Source organism: Pagrus pagrus (genome assembly GCF_965226575.1).
Source record: "Pagrus pagrus genome assembly, chromosome: 6".
In the NCBI taxonomy this organism is placed as follows: domain Eukaryota; kingdom Metazoa; phylum Chordata; class Actinopteri; order Spariformes; family Sparidae; genus Pagrus; species Pagrus pagrus.
Window position 1 is genome coordinate 10,989,845 of NC_140190.1, and position 14,961 is coordinate 11,004,805.

At 44.4% G+C, this 14,961-nt stretch overlaps 1 protein-coding gene across 3 annotated transcripts in view; it reads left to right on the forward strand.

Moving 5' to 3' along the window:
• Positions 1 to 372: 372 nt before the first annotated feature.
• The window catches only part of LOC311258504 (uncharacterized protein), a 39,972-nt gene continuing 25,383 nt past the window's right edge, over positions 373 to 14,961 (forward strand). The window contains exons 1-2 of one of the 3 annotated variants that reach the window (XM_084354835.1): positions 373 to 2,195; positions 12,220 to 12,382. In XM_084354835.1, the coding sequence (XP_084210961.1) occupies positions 2,121 to 2,195; positions 12,220 to 12,382 (238 nt within the window). In that variant the 5' untranslated portion in view covers positions 373 to 2,120. Of the gene's footprint in view, positions 2,196 to 6,172; positions 6,389 to 7,795; positions 8,013 to 12,219; positions 12,383 to 14,961 lie in introns of those variants that run through there. The other 2 variants (XR_014622738.1, XM_084354834.1) reach the window with 2 other exon arrangements.

Sequence of the window (14,961 nt, forward strand, 5' to 3'; positions counted from 1 at the left end):
AGCCTGTGACCGGAGATGTGCTGTCGTTACATCCAATAATACGCTTTGTGTAATGTGTAACGTTAACTAAGCTTAGCAGGCTTCAGTTCATTCATGAGGTGGTAGAAAAAATACAATATAGTCCTTATAGCAGTTGACTATGTTCACGTCTCACAGTTGTTTACTTAACTCTTCTTATTTATCACACACGGCTGTGGTTTATAGAGCGAAAATAAAATCAAAGATAAATGTAGATATGTAGATATAAAATATGATTTATCACTTCCCTCTGGTTTTATTTTGTAGGGAACCTTTACTTTTGATGTCGTCATAAATGATGTGAGGAGGGGAAATAAACCCATTATTTAACCGGGCCTGATATCGTTGCATTGTCATATTAATAACAGTCATGATAATTATAATCTTCCTCACAATGTTGAATGAATGAAAGTGGAATAAAGACGATCTTCGACCTATTTTACTTCAGATGTTCAGCTTCATTTCCATCATCATCATCATCATTTGGGCTTCAAAGTGTAAATTTTTATTGTGGCCCAGTTTTTATGACATTATAACTTCTGCTGCTAAATTTGTATACGCACACACACACACACACACACACACACACACACACACACACACACACACACACACACACACACGTAAAACACACATTTTTTTTATTAGGAAGTCAAAAATGTTATTATTTATTTCTCCCCCATGTGACAATAAACGCAGCACTTTACTTTACAACACAAATCAGTCTTGTTGGGATCCCACGAGCGAGTCTCTGCCGTGGATCCCACACAGGCGCACTGGACAACATATTTAGAATGACCTATCCCTGCGCCTGACGTCAGCACGCAACAATCACGCACATTTCAAAGGCTAGTTTTGATGCACGCAGCCTTGACTCTCCTCTGTCTGCATCTGCAGCGTGTACTTCTGTCATACAAAGGCTTCATTCAGCAGTTTTTACTCTCTTTGTGGCTGACATTTGGCACACGAGTGTCCACCGTGCGCACCGTTACGCACGGAGTGGAAGAGGGGGTGGGACGTCGAGCCACGTAAAGCAACGTGACCCGCACGAGCTCCGGGGAAGCATCTGCTTCTCCTGGCGCTGCTGAGGCTGCGGCAGCAGCATCACACACTCCGCTCCTGCTGCCTGCGCGCTGCTCTTTGATCGTCTCCATCTCTCACAGATCGTTTCTGTTCTGCGTCTTCTGCCCTCCAACCAGCCCAGAAACGTTTGGAAACTACAACATTCAGATCTGCGGTCGTTTCTGCCGGTTAGAGGCTCGTTCTGGCTCGATCTTCTTGTTGACTCAGGTGCTTCAGTCACGCAAGGTGCATGTTTGGAGATCACCGCTCGGTCGAGGTCTCCTCTCACTGCCCAAACCTGCCTCCGAGGACTTCACTGAGGGGACAGAGGGAGGGATGGAGTGCGCTGTGGATGGAGGAGTGGAGGCATCTTCTGTGGCACGTCAGTGACAGCACTGGTTAACACTGCTTGGCAGGTGCTGAAACATCACGGAATCGCGAGCTAAAGCTTTGTGATGCGTTCTTTCCCTGCACCCGACAACAAAATCCAAAATTTTCGATCTGCTGCATGTGTCCCCCAAGGTGCCTCCCTCCACCCCGTCCTCCACCGACGTGCAGCCGCGGCCAGGGAGGCTGCACGTCGCTCAGTGCGTCCATCCAGGGCTGCCAAAAAAAAGATGCAACTAAAGAGGGGAGAACAATGGACACCGGCTCTCATTGAGGGGTGCGAAATGTGTCTGAGTTCTGGTACACGTCGTCCACAGCAGCCGGTGTGTGTGTGTGTGTGTGTGTGAGAGAGAGAGAGAGAGAGAGAGAGAGAGAGAGAGAGAGAGAGAGAGGGGAGGGGACCAGCGACGCAGCAGCTCCGCGCACACTGTCATCCGAGGCTGCTGAGGAGATGTTGGGGATGCTGGCAGCAGCAGCAGTGTCGCCTCGGCCTCGACGTGTCTCTGGTCACTGAAGCAAAAAGTAAAGCCGCTGTTATACAAAACAAGACTCGTGCAGGTCGGATCAAGTCACTGTCGGCGAAGGCTCGCGGCGTTTGGGTTTCTCCTCCCTGGACTTCTGGCTTCTTATGGTTTGGGCACACTTGAGAGGTGATGGTAGAAAGTTGCGTTCAAATACTGAATGGACTTGAACTGGAAGATGCGGGATTTATTCAAAGCTGGTGGCTTGTAAGTATGATTTTATTTAGTGTCTTATTTGTGGATTCGTGGTGTTTATTAACTAGTAATAATAATAATAATAATAATAATAATAATAATAATAATAATAATAGTAATAATGATAATAATATGGCAGGTGTAATAATAATAGTGAAATAAATACATAATTAAAAATATATGGCATTATGTGGTGAGTTAAACATAAAACGGCCCTTTCAAAATAAAGTGAGCCCTGACGTGATGAGTGGCAGCAGGCTGCTCCATCCCATATTAGCGGGAGCATCCATTGAGCGCTGATGAGGCGGGCTGAGTGGCCCCAGAGCTGGCGTTTATAAAGCAAACAGTTGTGTGATTGTTAGCAGAGCCTGGGAAAATGTCCCCTTGGCTGGGAGGTGGAGGGACTTGACGCCAGAGCCTCTTGTTAAGAAGACTTGTGTGCTCCCAGACAGCATTGTGATGCTAATGAGCACCAGCACGTTGTTGAACTTGATGTTGACTTTTTTTCTTTCTTTTCTTTTGGGGCGATTTTTTTTTTCCTTCTTCTTTCTCCTTTCTTTTCTTTTTTTTTTTTTTTTTTTTGTTCTGGTCGCTTGTTTGTGGGAAAATCTTCTCCGGTGCTACAGTGTGAAATTAATTAATCAGGCCTTTGCAGCTGACGACAATAGAGAGCCATCAAATTGTTGGAGACATAGAAAGTCACTTTTATTTCGCGTTTTTAGGTGTTTAGTGTTTGATTGTAAAGGTTTATTTTACCAAAGAAGAGATTCTCACTTTCATGGATGAGAGGATTTAATAAAAAAAAAAAAATCCAAACCAAAATTAATAAAAATATCAGATGATTTATATATTTAACAGCCGATATTTGATATAATATATTATAATAATATTAGGATTTAGAAATGTGTTAGTGTGTTGTTATGAGAGTGCTTTAAATTTAGTTAAGTAAAATAAGTCTAACAGAATTGTGTAACATTTAAAAAAGATTAAAGATAGTTTTCTTTCTTTCTTTCTTTCTTTCTTTCTTTCTTTCTTTCTTTTCTTTCTCCCTATATTGCACAGTGCAACAGGTGTAGGCCTTTAATATAAATTGAGTTGCCTTAACTGCTTACCAGTCTCCTTTAAACACTTCCACTTAAAACACCTGGCGCTACGCTCATTCTAAAGCGATTAAACGCTTTTATGAGATTTAACTTAAATTAACTCGAGCACACACAGTTTCGCCACGAACACAAAAACTAATGTCAACACATTAACTAATATAATCAGAGGTAAAATTCGGCTGATATAAATATTATATTTAATCATAGTATTAGAGTTAAATCGTGTTTATTTGCAGTTTAATTCGCCAAAAAGAAAACAAACAAAAACACAATAGGCTTTGGTGCTTGAGGTCTGTTGGCAGATTTAGGTTGGATTAATCTCAGTGTGACTTATTTCATTATTTAACTGAGAAATAAGTTAAACACTGTCACAACTGTTCTGCTTCATGTCAGATTGTGCAGCCCATCGATGAGAATATGAAATTAATTTTTCCACGTCCTCACGGTTACTCGTTATTATTTTGGAAATGTATTTACGATGCACAGTTTATTGTATTTTAGCAATTAACCCAAACTGTTTCAGTGTTTCTGCTTCTCATCCTCCGATTTGAAAACAGCGCCGTGAATTAATTCCATTCGTTTCAGCACCAAGGACAGAGACTCCGCTCTGCTTTACGCAGGAGGTGCTGAAGTCCAGTCAGGTTTATTCAGCACAGCAGCTTGAACACTGTTAAACTCGGGCTTAATTTTTTAGTCGCTGCTTGAGCGTCTATTGATCTGATTGATTTTAAAATTTGAAGTTTTGCTGGAACAGAAACAAAACACACCAGATTAATGTATTTTTCTCATCTAAAACTCTAAATCCACGCACCGTGAATCCGGAGTAATTAACAAACAGTAAACAAAACAACACGACAGGTAGATTAAAGATTAATTACTGGGTGTGCTTTTATTTTTTTAATTTCTAGGACAAAAAAATAAATAAAAGAAGAAGAAGACGGCGCGATAAATATAAGAATATGATAGAAAGCTGTCAGTCAGTGTCACACACACACACACACACACACACACACACACACACACACACACACACACACACGCACACACACCTGACTGTACTGTACGAACGACAGGACGTGACGCAGCCGGGTGGGGGCGTGTCCAGATGAATTCACGTGAGGCTGATGAGAGTCAGTCAGTGTTAATGTACAGCACCATCATGCATCACACACACACACACACACACACACACACACACACTTTGAAACAGTCACTTTTTCTTTTCTTTCTTTCTTTCTTTCTTAATTTAGACAGATTGATAAATGAATAATATTTGTATATTTATATTTCTTCTTCAACACATTCAGAAACTGTTATATAAATATATAAACTATATAAATAAACTGTTAATATCAGTGTTATTAACAGTAGTTATGACTTAAAATGGAACTTGACATCATTTGATGGATAAAACAGGAAATCCCCGTGTCATATTGTTATTTTCTCAAACAGGGCGGATGTCATGAGCAGTCAGTGATTACGGAAACGTTCAGAACGGGTTCTTATTTTGAAAAGATGATCATTTTTTATCATGTGTATCCGCTAATGAGAAAGCCTGAAGCCTGAGAAAGCCTATAAGAATTTCTCTAAATTCTCCTCAGCTCCTCCCTGAAATATTTCCCCCCTTATGTGACACTAAATCTGCAGGCCCACAGAAAACTGGCAGAGCTGATTAAAATTCAAATTAGAGAAATATTGTAGGTCACACAGTTGAGCATTGGCGCTGCAGCTACAGTGAAAATACAGGCTGATGGAGGCTCGTTATTTGGTATTTAAACGGTGGAGTTTGAGCCATCTATCATTTTAAATAAAATTCATAATTGTGAATAAGACTTTGGCTGTCAGGCTGAATTTTACTGTAGCTCCTTTGAGCATGTAAAGCTAAAGGGGACACACTAACACAACATGGGTTTCTATTAATATGGCAGCAAAGGCTCTAATGATACTGAGCGTACAGTAATGATTTAGTCATCCTTTATATTTCCTTCATTAGATTCTCAGACAATAACCTCCAGATCTGACTAATTAAAACATACATTTGGAGAGGGGATGCAGAAAACACGAAAATATACAAAATAATAGAATTAAACTGTTTGGTGTCTTTGCCAGAAAACGTTTTGATGATTTAGATTTTTAATAAAAAAAACTGCTAGCGCCAACCCTCTGCCACGGTGACGCTGTGTGCTGTCATCACCTGCAGGCTGTTACCTGCTCCAGTTCACGTGACTCGCTGCTTGCTTAGTGTTTCTTCGGGGACAAACTCTCTGCCCTTGTTCACACGGACGAGGTGTGGCTGAAAGGCGGATAGTTTATTGTCCAGAAATCTTTAAACGTGGCCAGTTGTGTGATTTATTGCCCGGGGCCTTCATCCAGCCAGGTGACTGTGCTGCTGTTGCACACTATTTAAGATAAAGCTTTAATTGATTTGAATAGTGTTGCTGTTTTTACCGTACAGTTTTGGTGTTGAGTGAATCTTGGAAGGCTCCATATTGAGATCCAACAACCATTACGCAGAAGCGGTGCTTCTTTATGATGGTGAATGTGTATAATGATGCCAACACGTCATCGAGCATCTCCCACTGTCTGTTCAGTTTCTACCTTCTGTTTCCTCCTCGTGCCCGTCGTGTCCCCCCTCATATCTCCGCTGCTCGCCCATGTGTGTGCCAACGAGCATGCCTAATTCTGTGGACACCGCGCGTCTCTGACCCGGAGCCCCCCGGGCGGCCCTCCGCCTCCTGCGCCACACATCTGACACTCTGATAGCCGGGGCGCTTTCTCCTCACTCTCAATTTTTTTTTTTTCTTTTTTTTTTTTTACTTCCTCGGGCTCTGCTGCAGTGTTTTCTGACACTGACAGGGACGTTTTTATTCCTCGATTATTCCTCAAAGGATACACGCGCGCGCAGCGGCGGAAGAGCTGTGCGTAAAGTGGGCTTTGTCCTCGCGTGTGTGGCGGCATCTCACATGGTGGAAGACAGGAAGTAGAGACTGAGGCCACATGAAAGCCTGGTGGATTTTAATCATTTTGTCTTTATTAAAAACGAAGCACGTGCACGTGGCTGTCCGACTATGGAAACAGCGGGTTGAAATGGACTCACTCTATGTGAGTATACCGTGTGTTTATTCTCAGTTTAAGGCTGTTTGATAGAAAATGTGTTTGAGCAACATTTAAGAAAAACTACTGTTGAATTTAAATATCCTGCCTCATCTTGCCTATAATACCACACGAGTTGCACACCAGTCACCTCTCTGTGCCAACAGATACTAGTCATGTATAGAAACATGTCAAATTACAGTATTTCATCCTAATGTTTGATCTGTAATCTGCATTTTTTCCCCCCCTGCTCTAAAATTCAGACTCAAGCGCTCAGAGTTCAGAGCTGTCTTGAAGCTGCACATCCACGCAGCACACTCGCCATGTTTTGGCGGCTGTAGAGGCCAGATTCAACTTGTCAGCCTGTCACCAACTAATCCAAAGTCCACAGTGACATCCAGTGAGGCTGGACTTGTCCCACCAGATCACGCTGTTGACATTTATCTGGAGGCCACCCTTCTCTCTACTGTACTCCACTCGGTGCGGCTCTCTGGTGGGCACCAGTTTGTCATGCTTTCAAACAATTCGCGGATTAATTCAGTCAATACGGAAACGATGGTCTGTGATCTGAAATGGGTCGATGTGAGCTGGCATTTAAAACAATAATAAAGCTGGGTTTGTTTGTGGTGGGGAGGGCCTGTTATTGTCTCATCCCAGCTAGAAGCTCAACCCTGACGTGAGGATGTGCTCTTGTTAGTGTGCTATATTAAGGTTATTAGTGGCTAGTTTTCTCTCCTGTTACATGGGTGACATGCGGATGTGTCATCCTCCTTCCTGCAGCTGGATGACTTCACCCTGCAGATGCTCGCCGGGGCTCGGAGTGGGAGGAAGTTCACCTCTGGTTCTGGGGGACAGAAAGAGGAAGGGACTACTTTTGTTTTTAGAAGAATCAACACTTCGTATCCCAGTGTTTCAGAGTGCTGACGGTGTTGGTGTGACATTTTTTTTTATTGTTGTGGCCGACACAGCTCCGTAATATGCAGCTCGAAGCTTTTCCAAAAGCAGTCTGAGGACACGGCGAGGCTGGAGTCTTTACGCGTAAAGGCAATAATAAAACAGGATATTACCTACGACCGAGAGCATGCGCGCAGCTGTGTGTGTGAATATTAGAGATAGATCTGGAGACAGAGGGACAGGGAGCGTAGAAGAAGAAGGAGGGAGAGAGAGAGAGAGAGAGAGAGAGAGAGAGAGAGAGAGAGAGAGGCGTGCGCATGCATGCAGGCGGAATGCAATGGCTCCATGTGACCACAACACAAGCAGCTCCGGCGACGGCGGCGGCGGCCCCTTTAAGAGACGTGGGTTAGTTTTTCTCTTTGGTTATCTAGCTGTATGAGTTTATGTAATATCATAAAGCTAGAGAACCGAATGTATAAACTAATTCTGCAGTCGTCACGGCGGAGCGAGCCGGAACCGGGACCGATGAGGAGGAAGAAGAGGAGGAGGAGGGGTGCCGCTGCTGCTGCTGCCGATGCCGGAGCCGATGGATGGATGCAGCCTGCACGGAGGACCGGGAGCCCGCGGCGGCGGCGGCGGGCAGCAGAGTCCGTGCATCGCGCCCGAGAAGCGCCTCCTGCCTCCTTTGGACTTGTGCCGGTGCAGAGGAGATCACCGCCCCCCTCCACGAAGCGGACTGGTAGCGATAGATGTCTTTGACGGGGGGGGGGGGGGGGGATGCGTGGAGTGACACTAGTTAGCGAGCGGAGACAGGCTCCATTCATAGAGTGATGGTGATGATGATGATGGGGAAGGCGACTGTGCTTCTGCTGTTTCTCTTAACGGAACCTTTGAGTCACGAGACAGCAGCTCGTCACTGGCATTTGTCTGATGGTTTGTGTGTTTAGTTGGATGCTGATCACCAAGAGGTGAGATGTAGCTGGAGAAGCACCTGATTGGACGACTCGTGGGAGTCACGTGTTCCACCAGTAGCCCCCATATCCCCTCGCTACTGGCCTGTCTGTGTAGCGATATGGAAAATAGCCTCAACAATCAGAGCTAACGCACCTGCAGGAGACTGTTCTGCAAAAAAGAAAGAAAAAAAAATTGCTGTATTCAGTCTGTAAAAAGTTGATGTGTGGATGCAGCGAGGAATAAGCCCTCTGTCAGGGTTTAGAGTGTCTGGTACTGATCAGGTGAACTTGGATCAGGTCATCAGAGTGATGTGTCACATGTTATGAAGTGCAGAAGAAGACCAGATTGTGATTCAGTAGGTGTTTGTCAGAGGGATCTTCTTATATCCCTGGATTTAGCTTGATTGATGCACTTATTAACAGCAGCTTCAGGAGGAGGAGAGAACAAAACGGTGTCTCACACTGCTGAGGAGAAGGCCCGTGGGACGAATGCACTGCTAGTTACACAGTTTATTCTTGCACAGGACGAGAACGGGCTGGTTTGCTGACACTACAACACACAGCACCGATAAGTGTGTTTTCAAGTAGCAGGCCCAGGCAGAGATTTTGGATCCAGGGTCGGCTAGGTTCGTCCAGGCCTGCTCTGCGATGCTGTTTGGGCAGCACATCATCATCCTCTTCCTCCACTCCATCCGAGTCAGAGAGGAGCTCCTGTCTGGTTCCAGGACTGCCTGAGTGATAGGTTGCACTCTGAAGTGGAGCCTGTTGAATTTTAAACAAGCTGTGTTAGCTGCTAACGCTGTAGCTGCTCTGTTTGGCTCTGCACAGAGTGGACTGTGTGAGTTTATGTGTGTGTGTGTGAGTGTGTAGCAGCAGCACAGAGCCTGGTGCTACTGTTAGTAGGCCCCAGCTTACTGCGTCACAGAGCAGGGCAGGTGGAGAAGGAGCTAGCATGGAAATGTCTCTGGCTTCTTTCTCGCTGCTCTTCTGTGTGTGAATACGAATGAGTGCGAATATCGAGTGCGATGCGACACAATAGGCTATCTGCTGTTGTAATTATGATGATATTAATGATCATTTCAAGCTATCAGTGGGAGCTGTGCGGTTGTAGTTGCGGTGGTTTAATAGAGCGTGGCACAAATGAATGTTTTCATCAAGGAAGCTGTGCAGGAGCATCAGGACACCCACGTATCAATTTTTAATGTGACAGGAACCAGCGATTGAGACAATACTTTAATACGCAGAATTAAAACTTGTATTGTTTTAGTCACACGGTCTCGAGAAATGTGTGCAGAATTTGCTCATTTAATTTGCAAACGTCCCTTCTGTCCTCTCGGGGCTTAATTGCAATATCAAAGGGCCGCTGTGCAGTTCTGAAGAAGAAGAAATTCAAACTCAGAATTTTAATATTTACAATATTAATGAGGAAATAATACAAACTCAGACGTATTTATTTTTGTTCGCAGAGGAAAATAAGGTCCCCAGAACTCTGTTTGAAGCTAGAAAGGTGGCAGGGTCCGCCACATATAAACAAAGTAAAACAGTATGAAATTGCGTCGTCCTTTCAGGTCAGTTTGTTTATTCAGTCGTGAAAACAAAGAGAGTTTGTTTAGGTTTTTTCTCCTCCGATTAAAATATCTTCCCCCAAAACTACACAGCGCTCCTTTAAGCTAAACCATTAATAATCCGCCGCGTCTCTGTTTCTGACAATGGCGTTCTGTGCTGTGGCTTCACCACACGCAGCGCCAACAGCACCGCCCTCCCAGCCTTCGCCCAGTAGCAGTAGAAATTAATGCATTGCTGAGGGGTAATAAATGGAGGATATGGGGAGAGCCCCTTTGAGATTGAAATGCAGTCTGAGAGGCAGGCTAGACGTCGGTTTTCCCACATTAATATGTGTCTGTCTGGGCCCTCTTCACCATCAGGAGGAGGCCCTCAACACCAGATGGAGCCCAGTCTAGTCTACGTCTAGTCTTGCAACACCTGCCATAAGGCTGCATTACACCTCCCATTGTCTTGCATGTGATTTATCTGTTTGTAAATGCATGTGAAATTTTATAATTCCACCCGCTTGGATTTTATTGTGCGCGCTGTTGCGATGGTGAAATTCACACACACATAAAAAAAAAAAAACGAAGAGAGAGAAAAGGGTTGGAATCATGAAGAAGAATAAGAGAGCGGGAGGGGAGATGTGTTTATGCATGCATGCCGTGCATTTCTAACCAACCTGTCATGTCTGCAGCCTTTCCTGCTGAAGCGTAGATATGTCAGTATGTCCCCCCCCCATCTCTCTTTTTCTCCTCCTTCCCTGAGCTCGCACTGTATTGATAACGTTGAATATTTTCCATGTTGTAGCTCTGTAGCAGTTGCATGGAACAAAAGCAGCCGTCCTGTACACAGCAGAGCAGAGCCATTGTTTTAGGGTTTACGGCCCCGCTGCATTTCCCAGCTACCATCCTATAGATGTTATCTTGTTTGTGTCACATTGGCCACTAGATTGCGGGGCTGCGTGTAAGTGTGCGCGCACATGTTTTTTGAACATTTGTACGTGCGCTTCTCTGCATGTGCATGTTGCTGCTGCGCCCCTCAGCGCCTCATTTACAGTCTCTGCATAGTCCAGTAAACATGACAGCACACCTCCGATTACAGAATAGGACCTTTTCTTTTACAGTGTGAGATCAGGCTGCGCTTCTTTTTTTTTTCTATTTTACTTCAGCGCAAGACCGTGCTCGATATGAAGGTGTTTGGTTTTTTATTTCCCGCAAAGTCTGCTTTTGTAAATTCTGTCTTTGTGTAGAAAATTTCAGATTTCGAGTACTTCCTGGGAAACATTTTGTCACGGTTGTGTTCATTATGAGCATAATTCCAATTTAATATCGATGAATTCCAGTTAAAAAATATATATTTTAACATTTTTATTTAAGCTATATACACTTGACTCTTATCATTATTAATATTTCCTATTATATGATTATTATTACTGCCATTACTGCACTTTGATTCCTGTCCGAAACACTTTACGCTTCAGAGTCTATTTGATTCCATATCATCTAAAATCCATATTCCGGCGTTATCAATTGTCTATTATCATTTTACCTTGAATTGCAGTGGCCTATATAAACCTTTTCACTGAACTTATGAATTCTTGGTTTGGTAGCCTAGCAACAGCCTCTGACCCATGCAAGTGAAAGAGGAAAAAAAAAAAAAAATGAAAGGCTGACATGCAGGCTTTAAACCCGCAAAGGACATCAGGTTTCAGCGGATGTAATCTTTCAGTATTTTGTGTAATCGCTTGTGAAGTGTGTGTGTGTGTGTGTGTGTGTGTGTGTGTGTGTGTGTGTTGAAGAGATTGGTATTGTCAAGCGTTATGACTGACAGTTGAAATAGGGAATAAAGAGAAACTTAGCGTTACGATTTTCTTTTATATTTCAATATTACAATACGCACTCTCTTCATTATTCTGTTAGGATACATTAATGTGTCGTCTTTAGTTACAGTAGATTTATCTTTTATTTTTTTTAATTTGACCTCTATTTGGAGTTTCCTGTTTTTCTTTTCCAGCTTTATTAATAAATCTTAATGTCCATCATGCAGGTTGTTTTACATTTGAAGCGTACAGCAGCTTGTAACTCTGGTTGTGGAAGGTTTATTATTATTGTTATTATCATTTTTACAGGCCTAATACTATTTCTGCATCAACGGACACCCAGATAATATGATACATACACAAAAAAACAATAAAATAACAACTTGAATTTAACTCATCTAATTCATGATCTTACATTTTATCTTTAAATCAAAATATCCAGAGTCATATTAGCAGAATGTCAGGTTTTTATAATTTTATTAATGATACTAGAATTTATAGATAAAAGCTTATTTTTTAACGAATAGTTATTGCAGCTCAGAAATGTTGTGTAAGAGGGAATAAAGGTGGATCAGAGGGAGGTTACGACCTGCTCTCTCTCATCTTCATGCTTTCTGTTTTTGCAGCAGTCTGTGGAGTGCAGACAGTCACACAGAAACACCCCATCTGCAGGCCTGCGTCTGAACCTGCAGGACAGCAGGTCAGCAGAGACACGCACCGCCTCCTGCTCTGAGGACCAGAGGTCACAGACGGAGGTCAGAGCGAGGCTTCATCGCTCCAAAGTTACAGGTGAGACTTCAAAATACTTTCTTGTTGACACACTTGAACTTGAACTCTTTTACTTTCATATCAGTGCACTTGACCCGGTGAACCTGTTGATTTTGAGGCCTTTTGTGCGCTAAGTCCTGATTTCGCTCGACGTGGATGTGCCTCTCTTTCTGCACTTCCTGGTTTGCCCTCCTCGCCCTCCTCGCTCGCCTCTCGCCCCCTGCCGTATAACGTCTGATCCAATTTGTTAGATTCTTCGGTTTTGCCAGATAAGACGCAGGGTGGCCACTTGTGTAATCTATATTTTAATTCCTTTGTCCGCGCTTTTTATCCCTTTAAGTATACATAGGCGGGGGCCTCAGCCTGGTGTGTGCGCAAGGTGTGCTCATGTGGAAAGACTGCCAGGGTGGCTAAGTCCCTCACGCCTCTAATTCCCTCCCTCCCCTCTGTACTACCCCCCCCCCCCCAAAAGTACTTCTTGCTTTTCAGTCCTCTGCTCTCTGACCAGGCCTCGCACCACCATCGGCACACAGAGAAAAACCTCCCTTTTTTGGTTTCTCTTCACGTACTTATTTCCAAAAACTTTTACGTTTGTGGCTTCAACTCTTGCCTACTTTGAAGCGGCACTGTCATTATCTCATCTAACTTCCTGCCTGATTATCGCATTAGTATTGGCTGCATGTGCTATTACATATAAGCCAACTTACATGGTAAATATGTGTTGTTGTAAACCAGTATCCACGCAGACCTTTGGCTCCAGCTGTCACAGCTCCTCTGCAAAAGTAGTTGACAAAACGTTACCTGCCGCATGTTTTTATAACAGCGTATAATACTGAAGATGATGGAAGGCTGAAACCAGAACTAGGTGACTCACTCGCTTCCTTCCGAGCTTCCCTCTTGGTGTTGAGTGACACGCCTAAAGATTGCCTTCGCTCTCCTAACAGCTGCTATAGCGAGCCATCAAGGTCGAGAATGCTGCTCAGCTCGTGCATGTTCAACCTCCTGCGGAGAACAAAGTAGTCGGAGTGATGGAGGCAGCGTCGGAAAGGGGAGGAGAGGGAGACGGAGGCCTATCTGCAGAGATTGAGGTCCGTCATTGGGGAGAAACAGAAGAAGTGATTTTTTTTTTTTTTAAATTTCCCCCTCAGGGTTAGATGAGCGTTCTGTGACATTGGCCTAGTTCTATATCAGCATGCCCCCCCAGAGGAAGAGTTGCGTTGGAGAATCAGACAAGGGAAGATCAGAGGAGATTTCACAGCCCGTGGCTATCCTCCTCCATAGCGTTCGACCACCTCTTAAACCTCCTTCGCTTCGCCTCGACTCGATAAGGGCTGCCGGTCTACTTAGTCAATATCATATCCACAAACTAGATAAATCGATGCAAACAAGCCTTGGTTGGACACGAGCTTTAGAAGTGGAGGCATAGCTACGGGCTAAATTTGACGCAGAGACACATCAATCCAGAAGTGACACTCACCGCACATCTTCTTTGTATTCATAACGGCAATTAAGAGCTGGCACGCACTGGTCTGCCTTGTTTTACCCTCGTAGGAGCCGTGTTACAATATGTGCATGCTCTACAACTGTTCGCATAGGAAGCAAGTGTGGGCCGGAGGATGTGTGATTTCACACGTAGCAGTGTTGCTTCCACAGCCGAGCACTCTCATGTATATGGAAAGACTTGAAAAGAGGGAAGCAGTAATCCGCTCATTTACAGTACCTCAGATCCGGTCTGCCATCTCCCTCTCTGACTCTCTCTCAAACACACATACCTCAGTGTACCGTATCTCCTCTCCCCCCCCCCCCCCCCCCCCCCAACACACAGTCCACCCACCCCTTTCCATCCCCATTCGGGCTCATCTCGCCATCACCTCTCTAGCTCCGCCACCCCAGAGAAACCAATTCAGACTGCTGCTCCACACCGTCATGGCATGTTGGCCAAGGGAGATGGAGTCCTTTCAGGTTCTCGGCTACAACCTCCCTCCCCCTCTCCTTCCCCCCGTCGCTGCCCCCTCGCTGCTTCTCAACATTTCCTCAACACGCCTGGTGTATCAGCGGGGTAGCTAGACAGCCCGACAGGACTGCTCCTGAGAATCTGTTGGGGTTATTCTGCACATTATGTGCCCTTTTAAAGTTTCTCCAAAAATTGCATGTGGTTGTGTGTGTGTTTGTGCGAGTGCGTTTGGTGATTCCGCTCTGATCCTGCCTTTTGCATGGTTGCGTTGTCAGATTAGCGAGTGTATCTGAAAGAAATGAAGGCTGCGTTATGTGTTTAAACAGGCTGATTGTGAGGTGTATCAGTAATAGGTAAGCGTTAATGGCAAAACCAAACACCCACCGCCCACCCATGGCTTCTTAAAGTTGGCAATCTGCTTTTAATACCCCGCTGTTTGCTGGGAATTTTTTTTTTTTTTCCCCTCGGCTCTCCAGCTTTGTATACATAAACTGCGCCGCTGCTCGGCTGTTTTTAAAAAGTTGATTTGAATTATACCCTCTGCATTATGCGCCTTGATAGGAAATAAATCTCTTCAAATGAATACACTGGATGGAGGGAGGAGGTGAATGTGTGTGTGTAGGCACTGAGTGTAGAGTGGTGGCGT